Source organism: Acanthisitta chloris, unplaced genomic scaffold (assembly GCF_000695815.1).
Source record: "Acanthisitta chloris isolate BGI_N310 unplaced genomic scaffold, ASM69581v1 scaffold5836, whole genome shotgun sequence".
In the NCBI taxonomy this organism is placed as follows: Eukaryota; Metazoa; Chordata; class Aves; order Passeriformes; family Acanthisittidae; genus Acanthisitta; species Acanthisitta chloris.
This window is the reverse complement of record NW_008678619.1, coordinates 113,138-125,818: the sequence shown is the minus strand read 5'-3', so window position 1 is coordinate 125,818 and position 12,681 is coordinate 113,138. Positions and strand designations below refer to the sequence as shown.

At 43.3% G+C, this 12,681-nt stretch overlaps 1 protein-coding gene across 1 annotated transcript in view; it reads right to left on the bottom strand.

The window, feature by feature from the left end:
- GRIN2B (glutamate receptor, ionotropic, N-methyl D-aspartate 2B) overlaps window positions 1–12,681 on the bottom strand; it is a gene marked incomplete at its 5' end in the record, with an annotated part of 118,665 nt that overhangs the window by 649 nt on the left and 105,335 nt on the right. Inside the window, 4 exons of the mRNA XM_009076959.1 lie at window positions 1–1,250; window positions 3,087–3,325; window positions 5,082–5,269; window positions 8,183–8,343. The exon at window positions 1–1,250 is cut by the window's left edge and continues 649 nt beyond it. Coding sequence (XP_009075207.1) covers window positions 1–1,250; window positions 3,087–3,325; window positions 5,082–5,269; window positions 8,183–8,343 — 1,838 coding nt within the window. The remainder of the gene's footprint in view (window positions 1,251–3,086; window positions 3,326–5,081; window positions 5,270–8,182; window positions 8,344–12,681) is intronic.

Genomic DNA, 12,681 nt, shown 5'->3' with positions numbered 1-12,681 from the left:
GTGGCCACGGGCACAGGGGCAGACGGCTGGTCCAGCTCTTGGAGCGAGTTGTCCTCACTGATGTCGTACAGGTTGCCCGCTTTCTTGCAAGCCTCACAGCGGATGCAGGCCTGGCGGGTGGAGTTCTGCCCCACCACTGATGGCGTGTAGTTGTGCAGCTTAGAAGGGCAACTGCGGCAGAAATTAGCCCCGGACCGGTCCTCCCAGTCTAGATTGGTCAGATTCTTCTCCCATGGTGCTGGGACCCCACTCACAACGCCATGCTTGTGCTCGTTGCTTCCGCCAAACTCGCCTGAGCCATGCTTGTGGTGGGCCCTGTTGGTGCAGGATCCACTCCCTCCTCCTCCTCCTGTGTCACGCTTAAACTCATCTCCCCGCTCTTTGTATATATCTGTCAGGTCTACATGTTCCCAGTGTGGCGAGTTCTCCTTGGCCCGAAACTGGTCCAGGTAGAAGTCCCGTAGCCCTTCCTTGTCCCTGAAGTAGCGCTTGTGATCAGGTGAGCGGGGCGGACGCCGGCGGTAGGCCAGCTCTATCTCGTCGAACTCCCGCCGGGACTTGGCTGAGGCTGGGCGCTTCTTCAGGCTGTCCTTGTACTGCTGCTTCCGCCGCTTGGCTGCATTGCCCTCAATGTTGCCATAGGTGACCGTGTGAGTGGAAATGTCAGACACATCCGAGCGGATCAGGTCATCATGGGTCCCACTGCCCCCATAACGGTCACTCTTGAAGGAGAACTTGCCGTAAAGGTCACCCAGCTGGCTGTGCTTGGCAGGGGGTAACCCCAGGTCCAAGGGCTTCTTCCCGAGGGAACGTGACAAGGGTGGGTTGTCACAGTCATAGAGCCCGTCGATGGAGCTGGTGCTGCCAATGCTGTGGGGGCGGTGGTGGTGGTGGTAGTGGTCCTGATACACATTGCTGTCCTTCAGCTGAAGGTTGCCAAAGGTCCTTTCCACCTCACTAATATAGTCACTAAAGAGGTTCTCCTCGCAGGGGGGGTTGTTGTAGGATTTGCAGTCTGAGTGGGTGAAGCTGCGGCGGTGCTCAGAGATATCATAGACTGATGACTCACGGCGGATAAAGTCCAGGGCACTCTGTGGTGAGCCATTGACCCCTGACAGGTTGGCCATGTTCTTGGCTGTCCGAAGCAGACGGAGGATGTTGGAATGAGTGTTGTTCATAGTCGCTGTGGGGGAGTTCATTGCTGACTGGCGTTCTTCGATGGCCACGCCATGGATGCAGCTGTAGATACCCTGAAATGAAAGAAAGGTGGAAGGTGAGTGGTCCTGCAAACAATACATGAAAGGGGACCTGGACTGGGAAGCACCCTGTGCAGCAAGAATGTGTTCCTGTAGGACAGCAAGGCCTGTCTGCCTTCCATCATGATGCATGATGAAATCAAATTAAATCAGACCTTCTCTAGCAACCCTTTCTGTTCGCCCCTCTTTCTTGTCCCTCACAATTTTTCCTTCCCCTCCATTTCCTCTTCCTCTGCTTTGCTTCATATCATAGCTGCAGGATGCAGGAATACCTGCTTGCAATTGTAAAAGTTAGTCACATCTAGTCAGTGTAACACAGAATTGCAAATGGGGGCAATAACATCCTTGGTAATAAAAGTATCAAGACAAATGATTCTGTGTGGATGAGAGGAAGAAAGCTTGTTTTAGCCCTTGAATCCACCTGGACACCAGTGAATCAATGAGACAGGAGCTATCTTAAAAACTGAAACTTAGCTACATTAATCATCAGTATAGATTGGAAAAGGAAACAGAAAAAGAGAAGGACTGTTGAATAGGTATTTAGGTCTTTTGCATCTGGTTGACTGAGGTACAATAGAATTTTTAATTGCATTCTGTTAAATTTAACAGTAATAACAGGCTTCAAACTGACATCCCTGAAAGTCCTCTATTCAACCTCAAATCAGACAGCAAAAGTGCCCAATTCCTCCACATTCTCCACTAGCTCATTTCTTCCATGACATAGTCTGTTTGCAAGGGCTATCCCCACAAACAGAAGGAAAGGGGCTCCTTTATTCCCTAGCCTGCCAAATGGTACCTGATGATTAATGTCAATTGTGAAATGGACACCATCACATCATGTTACCATGGTTTCTCAGCAGCTAACAGATGATTTTTAAGACTTTTCATCAGCCTGGCCCAGGTCTAACAGATAACCACAGAATGAAAGAATCTGTACTTAGCTAAGGACCACCAAACACAATTCCCCATCTCATCTCCAGACTAAATCACATTAGAAACTAACAATATAGAAGAGAGGCTGCGCCCCTGCATTCAAAAGGCTGCGTAATTTCTCCTCAATATGTTAGGCAGCAATTATATACTCCTTGCACAATCAAAGTAAATCCTGTTAAATCGGACACTGAGCTAAGAAATGCCCAGATTTGACCTCACTTCAGATTGGATCAGAAAAAAAGACCAGTGGTTTGAAAGAAGGAAAAAAGCTCCAAATGGGATACTGCTAGCAACACTAATAGCAGAAAGATGACTCATAAATGGTTAGAATGTGCTTTAAATATAAATGTTACACCCCAAGGCAGATTTGCAGAAAGCAGTTTCTAAGTTTATGTGGTCATCCTCTCTGGAAGGATTTCTGCATGGTTTAGGGCATGGCTTTTAAGGACTTCCAACTGCCAATGATGGCACACTTCTAGTTAACAAAAGGTCAGCTGAAAAGCTACAATATAGAGGACAACAAAAAACTCCTGAATTTCTAATCATGTTATCCACCATTTTTTGACCCCAAATCTGGGGAGTCCCCAAATTTGGCCTTCTCACAACTCACTTTGGAGGAGCAGACAGTAATGGTCATCTTCTCTTTATACAGCATTTTTATTTCTATGTGAAATTTCCATTTCCATGACCATAATCCAGCAGAGACCAGAGATATCACAGAAAGAAACCTATGATGGTTTTGCAATATTAGCCGTGCAAAGATGACTGCCTTTATCCTGCAGACTGCCTCCCTATGACACCTGTGTGTTAGACAGTCTCGGTGGATTTCCCCATCTCCACTACCCAGGACTGTCTGAATAAAGCCTCTGCTCCTCTCTTCCAGTTATTGACACTCACCCTGCTGATGGAGAAGACCACACCAGGCTTGCCAGAACAGACACCCATGAAGCAGTGGCGGAATTGCCAGTAGAAGAGATGCTCACAGATGAAGGTGATGAGACTGAGGGCCATGGCTGCTCCCAGCATGTAGAAGACACCTGCCATGTTATCTATATCCAGCTGGCTGCTCATAACCTCATTCTTCTCGTTGTGACAAATGCCAGTGAGCCAGAGAGCTTCCAGCTCCTCCATCTCGCCTAGAAAGACAGACAGGAGGAAAGAAACAGATTAGATAGTCCTGCAAAGAGGTTAAAGATAGGCTAAAGAGCTCAAACTGGGGCAGACTGATGCAAGGTAATTTCCAGCCTCCACATTCTTTCCCCATATCTACTATATCCATAAAATATCCTGACTGCCCTTCTCATGGGGGCAAGAGCAGTTTGTCACAGGAAAGTCAAGAGGATTTTTCCACAGCCAGATATTAGCCATAAAAAGCTGTACCACAGGACAGTTATCACACTTGCTAAATGCCTACAGTGAAATCCTGAAACAATTGTCCACCAGATGACTGAAGACCTGGCCTCACAAACTTCCACTTTCATTAAGTCAATGAAGGGAAAAATTAGTGACTGATAGTGGCAGACAAAAAATAATCACTTCTAAATGAAAACATTGTATGTTCCCAACTCAGAATTCAAAATGATGGGGTTTTTTTCAAGTCAAATTTGTCTCCATCATATCCATAGGTCATTAAAACTAGGTTCAGTGTTCCCAAAAATATTTGCGCATTTTTACCTGTTTTTCTTCCCTTTAATTTTGTCCAAAATCAACACTTTCAAGCCCTTTGACCAATCAAAAATATTACTAATTTGTATCGGCTAGGAGCAAATGTTCTGTAGTCTAATTTCATACCCCACTTACTCCCATTATGGTATTTTCATGAGGGGTGAGAGAGAGATAAACACTCACACATACAGATATATTGAGACATTCAGAACAAACTGATTTTGCAGGTTGGCAATTTTTTTCATGCTGTTGGGGAAGTTATTTTTTCACATTTTCTATCTCCAGTCCAGTGACAGGGGGGGAAAATCCATATATTTGTGTGATGCCATAGCACAGTCTTTGAAGCTTTACAGAGAACTTAAATCTTTTTCTGAAATAATAAATATTAGTCTGTTCAGGAAACAGAACACCCTATCTGTCAGGTGGCCAATTTTCTGAAGTATATCAGTTATGTTCTTTCTATATTTACAATACCATATGTTATTTTCAGATTTCAGAAAAAAAAAAGAAAGAATGGTTATAAAAAATAATCTTTGAATTTTATTCATTCAAAAAAAAGGACAAGCAAGATGCAATGTGAAATGGAAAGGGAAAGACAGGAAATATTTTCTAAGAAGGAATTCCTTATCCCGTTTTTTTAAAATAATAGCTATTTCTCTCTAAATGAAGATAGGTACTAAGTGACTATAAGGTTCTGATTAAAAACTCACTCCAAAATATGCTTCTGAGCCTCAAGTTCTTATTTGGTGTTTATTTCTTTAGGTTTTGGAAAATCTGAACTAACACTTTCATCCAGAAATATTTAGCATTTAATTCTGTAAACTCTGAATGGATTGATCCTGGTCAGACCTATAAAGTATGGAATAACTATAGACAGTCCAGTATAATTAGTGGGTTTGGTCATGGTAAAACCTCAAAGGTGGTGAAAAGTTCACAACAGAGATCTTGGTTTTACAAGACATTCTTCACATAAGGTATTTTTTCAAACACACATTTGAGCTTGTTCTATGAAAACTTTAGTACTTTGGACATTATTTTTGATGATACCACTATCCTGAATCAACAATATGAAAGAAGTGACATCCTCACATTTTTGGCATGATGCCTCTAAAAAACTCTTGTTAATAATTTCATGTTCTCAGCTCAAATTTAGAAACTTCCATTTCTTACATGCAAAACTTGGTATTTCTTAGGAAAATTCCAACTCTTCTTTTTCTTGTCACTTACCATCTCCAAAAAGCTGTAGAATGGCAAGATCAACCTGACGCTTCCAGCCTGAGTCCTTTTGGATGGCAATGCCATAGCCAGTGGAGGCAAACACTTTCCCACTCCCAATTGTCACCAGCTTGCAGCCTTCATCTCTGCCAGCCATATAGTTTAGCACTGCTGCATCATAAATGAAAGCGTCCAACTTCCTGCACAGATGCAAGAAACAAAAGGCTGTAGTACAGAAAACATAGAACCTATATGAACTCAAAGGTGTTTATAGGTAATTAAGGAAGAAATGAACCTCTTTCAGATGGACTACAATAGGTTACATAGAATCACAGAAAGGTTTGGGTTGGAAAGGACCTTAAAGATCATCTAGTTCCAACCCCTATGACATGGGCAGGGACACCTTCCACTAGTCCAGGTTGCTCAGAGCGCTCAGAACCTGGCCTTGAACACTTCCAGGGATGGGGCATCCACATTTCACCACCTCACAGTAAAGTACCTCACCATCCTCACACTCAATAATTTTTTTTTCTAATATCTAATCTAAACCTACTCTCTTTCAGTTTGAAGCCATTCCCCCTTGTCTGTCACTACATGCTCTTGCAAAAAGTCTCTCTCCAGCTCTCTTGTAAACTCCCTTCAGGTACTGGAAGGCTGTAATTAGGTCACCCCAAAGTTTTCTCTTCTCCGGGCTGAGCAATCTCCATTCTCTCAGCCTTTCCTCATAGAAGAGGTGCTCCATCCCTCTAATCATCTTGGTGCTCCTCCTCTGGACTCACTCCAACAGGTCAGTGTCCTTCCTGTGTTGGCAACCCCAGAGTGGAATACAGCACTCCAGGTGAGGTCTCACAAGAGTGGAGAAGAGGGGCAGAATCACCTTCCTCCACCTGCTGGCCTTGCTGCTTTTGATGCAGCCCAGAATATTATTGGCCTTCTGGGCTGTAAGAACACATTGCCAGCTCATGTCCAGCCTCTCATCCACCAGCATCAAGTCCTTCTCTGCAGGGCTGGTCTTGATCACTTCCTCCCCAAGCCTGTATAGATACCAGGGACTGCCCCAACTCAGGTGCAGCACCTTCCACTTGGTCTTGAGATTCCCATGGGCCCACTTCTCAAGCTTGTCCAGGTCCCTCTGGATGGCATCTCGTCCTTTGGGTCTCTCATCTTCACCTTCACCAGAGTTAACTAAAATCTGAGCCTAGATCCTATTTACAGGTGAAGTTGGATTATAAATGAGGACTGTCTATTTCTTTCTGACTCTCTGATAATGATAATTTCTGATCTGAAAGAAAATTTGGAATACAAACATACTGCAAGATAAAGATGAATGGAGAGGAAGTGAAGGGAATCTATATCCCTATGAATAGCTTATATTTCTGTACTGTCTTTCATCTCAAAAGAATCTAAATGCCTTATAAAATGTATCCATATTACATCACAAAGTAGGGGTTGAAGTATGGAAAATATTATCTCCAATTCAAACTGCTGGCGTGACTTAGCTGAGCAAAATGTATTTATTTCAAATCACAGTCAGGACATTATGTTTAACCCCACAGTTACTGTGAAAAGCACTACTGGATCTTTACCAATGTCAAGTGCCACAATAGAAGCTTTATGGTTTATGATGCTGAGTAGCTCTTTGTTAAAGAATGCTTAGCTGAAAACCACCACAACAATTCTGTTTCAACACGGAGAAATCCCCATTATTGACTGTGCACAACAGATTGATGAGAGCCTTCTCTCACTGCAACAAATTGATTTGGATGTAGGGGGCAGTTTCAGGAGGCTGCATCTTTCACATACCCAAAGACAGGTGATGAGTGAATCCTCTCACTAGATCTGAAATGAAACACTTTCCAATAAATGACTAAAGGCCTCTGTTTGCACATTCTCACACACATACTATCTTTACAATCCACCTCCTGCACATATATTTCCAGTATGCTGATTATCTCAGTTCAAGTGTGTATCTGTGAGGAAGTCTGTCCAAAGGTGGATATGAAGCCAGGATGACATCTACCCCAAGTGATGAGCTCTATTTCATCCATATATTTCCAGGACAGAGCATATTTATTTCCTGGATGATGACTATCCTGGCAAATGCACCTTCCTAGGATGACATCCAGCGATTTATAATGGGCTGTGTGCCTCTGAAGCTGGCAAACAAGTTTAGGAATATTCATTCAATCTAATAATTAAATTGGCTGAACATCTTAATTTGTGCTTTGGAATGAACTTTCTCCTAAGAGTGCAACATGAGTGTAAGCAAAAATGTTTTTTTTCACTGAGGCTGGGTTCTGACAACCAAAATGGTCATCTCTGGAATGAGGTCTTTAATTATAAAGGACAAAGACTTGCAAAATGTCATTTTGAGTGAGCTCCTTTGCAGATTCACTGCTATTAAAATAGGATGAGCTATTCAAGCATGCTTTTTGCTAATGATTTTTCCCATGCTTCCCAAATTACCCAAGGAAATGCTTACATTTTTTATACTTCCTTATTATTCAAATAGCATTTTGTTTAGCCCTTGATATTAAAATATTCCTGAAAGTAGGCTACTTCCAAACTATTTGCTTCAAACACACCTTCCATTACACTATATTAGCTGGTGATACACTGGGGTGAGATTAGTCTGACAAGGATTGTTTCAGCTTCCTGATTAGTATAATCTTTTTATACACAGAAGGAAGGACAACAAAGGAATTTCCAGATGATCATATAAATGCTATGAAAAAAACTTTGTCCAAGGAGATCTCTGAGATTTTCCTGTGTATGAATAAAAACACATCAGCATGAAACATCTTGATGAAGCAAGGTCTTTGGGACTAATACACACGTGGCTAACATCCACAAGGATACAGCAGAGCCTCTTCTATTTTCATAGTCTTATAAACACAGCAAACCCAGAAACTCTTGTACAGATATCAATAGAAAAACCTGTCAAAGAAAACCACAGGGATAATTCTCCTATGCTGTGTGTGGTCTTCCTATACTTTTAACCACGGAATGATAATTGAGGCTCATTTTTGAAACCCCACAAAAGAAATTTCCAGACAAGCATGCATAGAAGTCAAGTTTCTGTGGCAAGTAAGCATGTAAAAAGAAAGCCTCACCCAGTCTTCAGCGAGAATAGTGCATCATCCACCCCTCTTTGATTGAACTTCACCATGTAGCTGTGCATTTCAGGGTAGTTGTTGCGAATGTTCCTTTCTGTGCTGCCATTGGGAACTGTCCCAAAGCGGAAAGGGGGTGAGAAGTCATTTGGTTTCTGGAACTGAAGAGACAGAAAAAGAACATTTCTCACAATCTTTCAGCAAGAAGCAGTCATCTGGTTGGGAGAGCACACCCTCCTTGGAAGGCAGTTCTCATTTTATTTTACTATCATGTAGATAATGTTGTTGAGAAGACATATTTCACTGTTTTCAAACACAGACATCTCCTGTTAATGCCTAAGAACCAAGAAGTAAATCTGTGCAAGCTGTTCTTTTTGTCCACTCTGGATTAAGTGCATGAACTAGTGAGTGATCAAAGATTAAATAGGAGGTTAGATAAAAGGATAGGGAAAATGTAACAGCAGCTTTGGAACACAGTCAAGGAAAGATTTTCAATAAAGTCTATGTGCTTTTTATCCACAAACTGTCATTTAGTTCCTAAGAAGTATCTCTGTCAGCTCTGTGGATGCCTTTGCACTTCCTGGTTCTGACTGAAGTAGAAAAGTAATTAATGAGGAGAGATGCCTCTCAGCACACCTCACACCCACTTCACCATGCAAATGATCAGCTTTCAAAGTTTTGGGCAAATGTCCCAAATGAAATGCTATTAGTGGCTGCAAGTCACCAGTAACATTTGATGCCCAGAACAGAGCTGGCAGAATACTCCAAAGCTTTTGCTGCTCACAAGAAATACATTCATCATAACATTCCCCCATGGCTGCAAGGCTGTGGGATTTTATATGCCACTTGCTTAACTTAAGTCATAATCAATGTTCTCTGGGGTTTTATGAGCAGCAAAATTTAGGCTGTCAATTATCAAGACTGCTTAAAGCCCCTAGAACCAGCAGATGGGAAAGAGCACAGAACTATAAGCCAGGAACTGAATAAGCAGTAAAGAAAAAGAAAGAAAGGTAGGTTGGATGGAAGGAAGCTTCCTCCTTTCTGGATATATCAAGCAGTAGCTCGCCTGGTGTTAATTCTTGACTCCCAACTGTGACTGTATATTTGTATGATCTTGAGAAGCACACTAACAACATGCTATTGGTCAGACCAAACCCACTTAATAGCAACAGTTCACCTTGTACCATGAATGAAGTTGTGTATTGCCACCTTCTACAGTGGAAATATGGCTGCAGCCTACAGCTATAGCTTAAAACACATGCAGATGAGCCTTGTCCTTGAGTTCTGCTCAAAGCCATTTTGGAACCTGGTCAAAGCCCCTAAAGCAGTGTATCTCATTCACAACGTCTCAGCCATGAGGACAGCTAGGAGCTGTGTCTGTTGATAGGTGAACACACTGTTCACCTGTTTCTGTGTACATCAACTCACCTGGCTGTGCAAGGATTTATCTCTCCAGTTTAGACGGTGAGATGGGCTAACTTGCACCCATGAGTGTGCAAGAGAGAATACATGTCCTACTGCTTTAAGCCAATAGAAAACATCAAGGCTATGTTTTGAGCTCAGGTTGGTGCATCACAAAAAACTTGAAGTTTCACATAGCATAAAACAGACAGTAAGCTGGCTCTTAGAACCTTGTAACACCCTCTAGGGATGAAGACAAACTCACAGCTATCAAAGCCTGTAATCAAAACAAACTTTGATGGGAGAAAAATCACTGCAGCATGCTAAAATTATTCTTTTTTACCAAGCTGATTAAAGCAGCAGCCTAGGAGACTCATCACCAGGAGGGCAATGCCATACCAGACACAAAGAAATGCAGTCTCTCTCCAGACATGCTAAACCAGGAGTTTGCAGAGTGGACTACTTGCTTTCCCAGAGGCTGCAGAACCCAGCCTTGAAGGCAAACAGGGCATCCTTATCCCAAGTCAGCAGGACAAGCAACAGGCAGGCCTGGCCAACATGGATATGACTGAGCTTCAGTATACCTTTAGAGAGGCAGCAGCTATGGAGCCTCTCTCTGAGCCCAGAGTCTTAAGAGAAGAGACCTCATCCAATGTCCATTTTATACTTCCACCCTCCATTCCCAGTGATACAAACTGTACTTTGTTTCCCTCATGGTGTGTATGAACTGGAGCAAGAAGGATTAGTCAGGCAAGGCTGTGATAATGGAAACAAGCCCATCTCTGAACTATTCTTTGTCCCTCCTGTGTTCAAGGACCCATTATAGCAGACAGAGTTCAAAGGTTCCAATGAAGAAATAAATGAAAACATTTCTCTTGAAGGAAATGACTGATTCTGGCAACAGGAAAAGCGTATTTCTAGAGAAGGAAGTCAGGTTGGTGGCTTCTACAAATCCACGTACTACTCATTCACTCATCAGTCCTTACACCCTGCTTGTTCCTTAGTCAGAATAGAACTTCAAAAGCAATTTAGTCTTCTCACACCAACATGCACCACACTTCAACCATAGCCTGCTGGACAGCAAGACAGGAAACTATGAAAGGATCCATATGGGACCCACACCAGAGAATTTTAGCTTGAATGCCTAAGAGGAACACAGATCCCCAGCTAACCTGGTTTGGTGTTTACAAAGCTGAAAAAAAATTGATGCCAAACTGCCTTCACAATCCATGGAGCCAGAGATAAGCAGCTACCTTCTCAATATTTAAGAAGTAATAGTGGTACATGCATGTAGCTTTCTGGTAGGCAATGGCAACTCAAAAATTTCCATGTTTGTTGCCTGGCAGTAGGTGGGCACAGCCCAGTCCAGGGATGAAGGGACCTCCAAAGAGCTCCCCACAGTCAAAAACTGTTGCATCTGTCTTCTGCCCCCCACAGCTCATACTGAAGGAGCAAGAAGATATGCAAGCCTTCCCAGAAAATTCATGAGACAGATGGGAAGAGTGTGTTCTCTCCTAGCAACATGGTGGAAGAATGTGTGAAGGAACTGGAGAAGATTCATAAGCAGGAAAGTTAATTGATGATGTTGTCAGAGAGTACAGTAAGGAAAGCTACTTGTTTGGCTTTTCCCAAGAGCTGGTAGTGGGCCTGGATCATAAGTATGAGCCTCAGGAAAGCAGGGCTCCTTGGAAGACTGGTCTATAAGGAGTTTGAGGCATGAGACAGAAGCTGAGGCACAACGAGGGGGTCATTACATGGAAGAAGCCTCTGCAGAGGTAATGTCAATGCTACAGTAAATATTGACAAAGGAATTAACCACAGATATTGACAGAAAGGGTCAGAATGTAGATTAATGAGAGAACTGTCCCATTATTTAATGTAAACGTTTCTCCTGTCAGAGCCCTAAGTCACAACTACTCTACCCCAGGCATCTGCAAAGAGGAGTCCTGTGAGGCTCTGGCAAAAATTGTGATGATAACAGGAGAAGAGAGGATAAGCAACAGCACCAGTTGCTGAGCAAACCCAGCTGTACAGGGTCCAGACTTTTAGGAGCCCCACCTCACTTCCCTATAGTGCGAGGCCTATCCTGCTGCCCAGTTCTACCTACCTCAATGGGTGACTGCCTGTGAGGGAACCTGCAGGCCTCAGCTGCAGCTCTGCACCCAAAGAGCCCCAGGCAGAGATGTGCCCCACTAGCAAACTCCCTCTTGTTCACCATGGGACCTCGGTCATGAGATGCTGCCTTTATACTCAGGGTGATGTGACACACTCTCATCCATGAAATAAATCCCACTGGCTTCACATCATTTGTGGGCAGAGGTGGATGCTAGAGATGGGGACAGACAGAGATGGGGACATTAAGCAGACACCAAGCGTGCCTGGAGGGCTGGGGTAGCTCTGGGGCATGAGACACCCATGTTCAGAGAGAGGGGCTGCCTGCCTCTTCAGCCCCTCACTCCACAAACTGAAATCAAGGAGCATTAAGTGGAAAGCAGACCATGGCTTTGGAAAAGTAACCTCAGAATCAGATAGCAGAAATCTTCCTGCTCTGGAGAGCAATAAACACACAGGCTGGGGGCTATTAGCACATTCAGTGGGGAGAGCTCCTTTCCTGCTTCCCTCCACATCTCACCATGAGAGCTGTTGACAGCAGCAGTGAGAGCGGGTTTAAGTGACTCGTCTGGCAGAGCTGTTTCATTAGCAATTTGGAGCCATGCCGTGCAGAAAGCAGCATTGTTCTCAGATGTTCAAATATTAATCTGCATAATGAAACAGGTGATAGGAGCTCTTCCCATTCATGCAGCCGCAATTGGAGGGGATTCAGAGATGAGGGGAAGGGGTTATGTCTAATTGGCCACAATTAATTTGATGAGAAATTTTTTTCAAATATATTGTCTATCACCAAATGGTTCCTACAGAAAAGCGCATCTGCACTTATTTATCTGCCTGATGCAGGCCCTGTTTGCACTGTAAAGTGTTTGCCAATAGCATTGAAAGCAGTTTCCCAAACTCAGCAAGCCCTCACAACAAGAAAGGCTCCTTTTTATCAGTTGCTCTACTTCTACACTGCTTTCAAAAAAATAAACCCCTGCTGGATA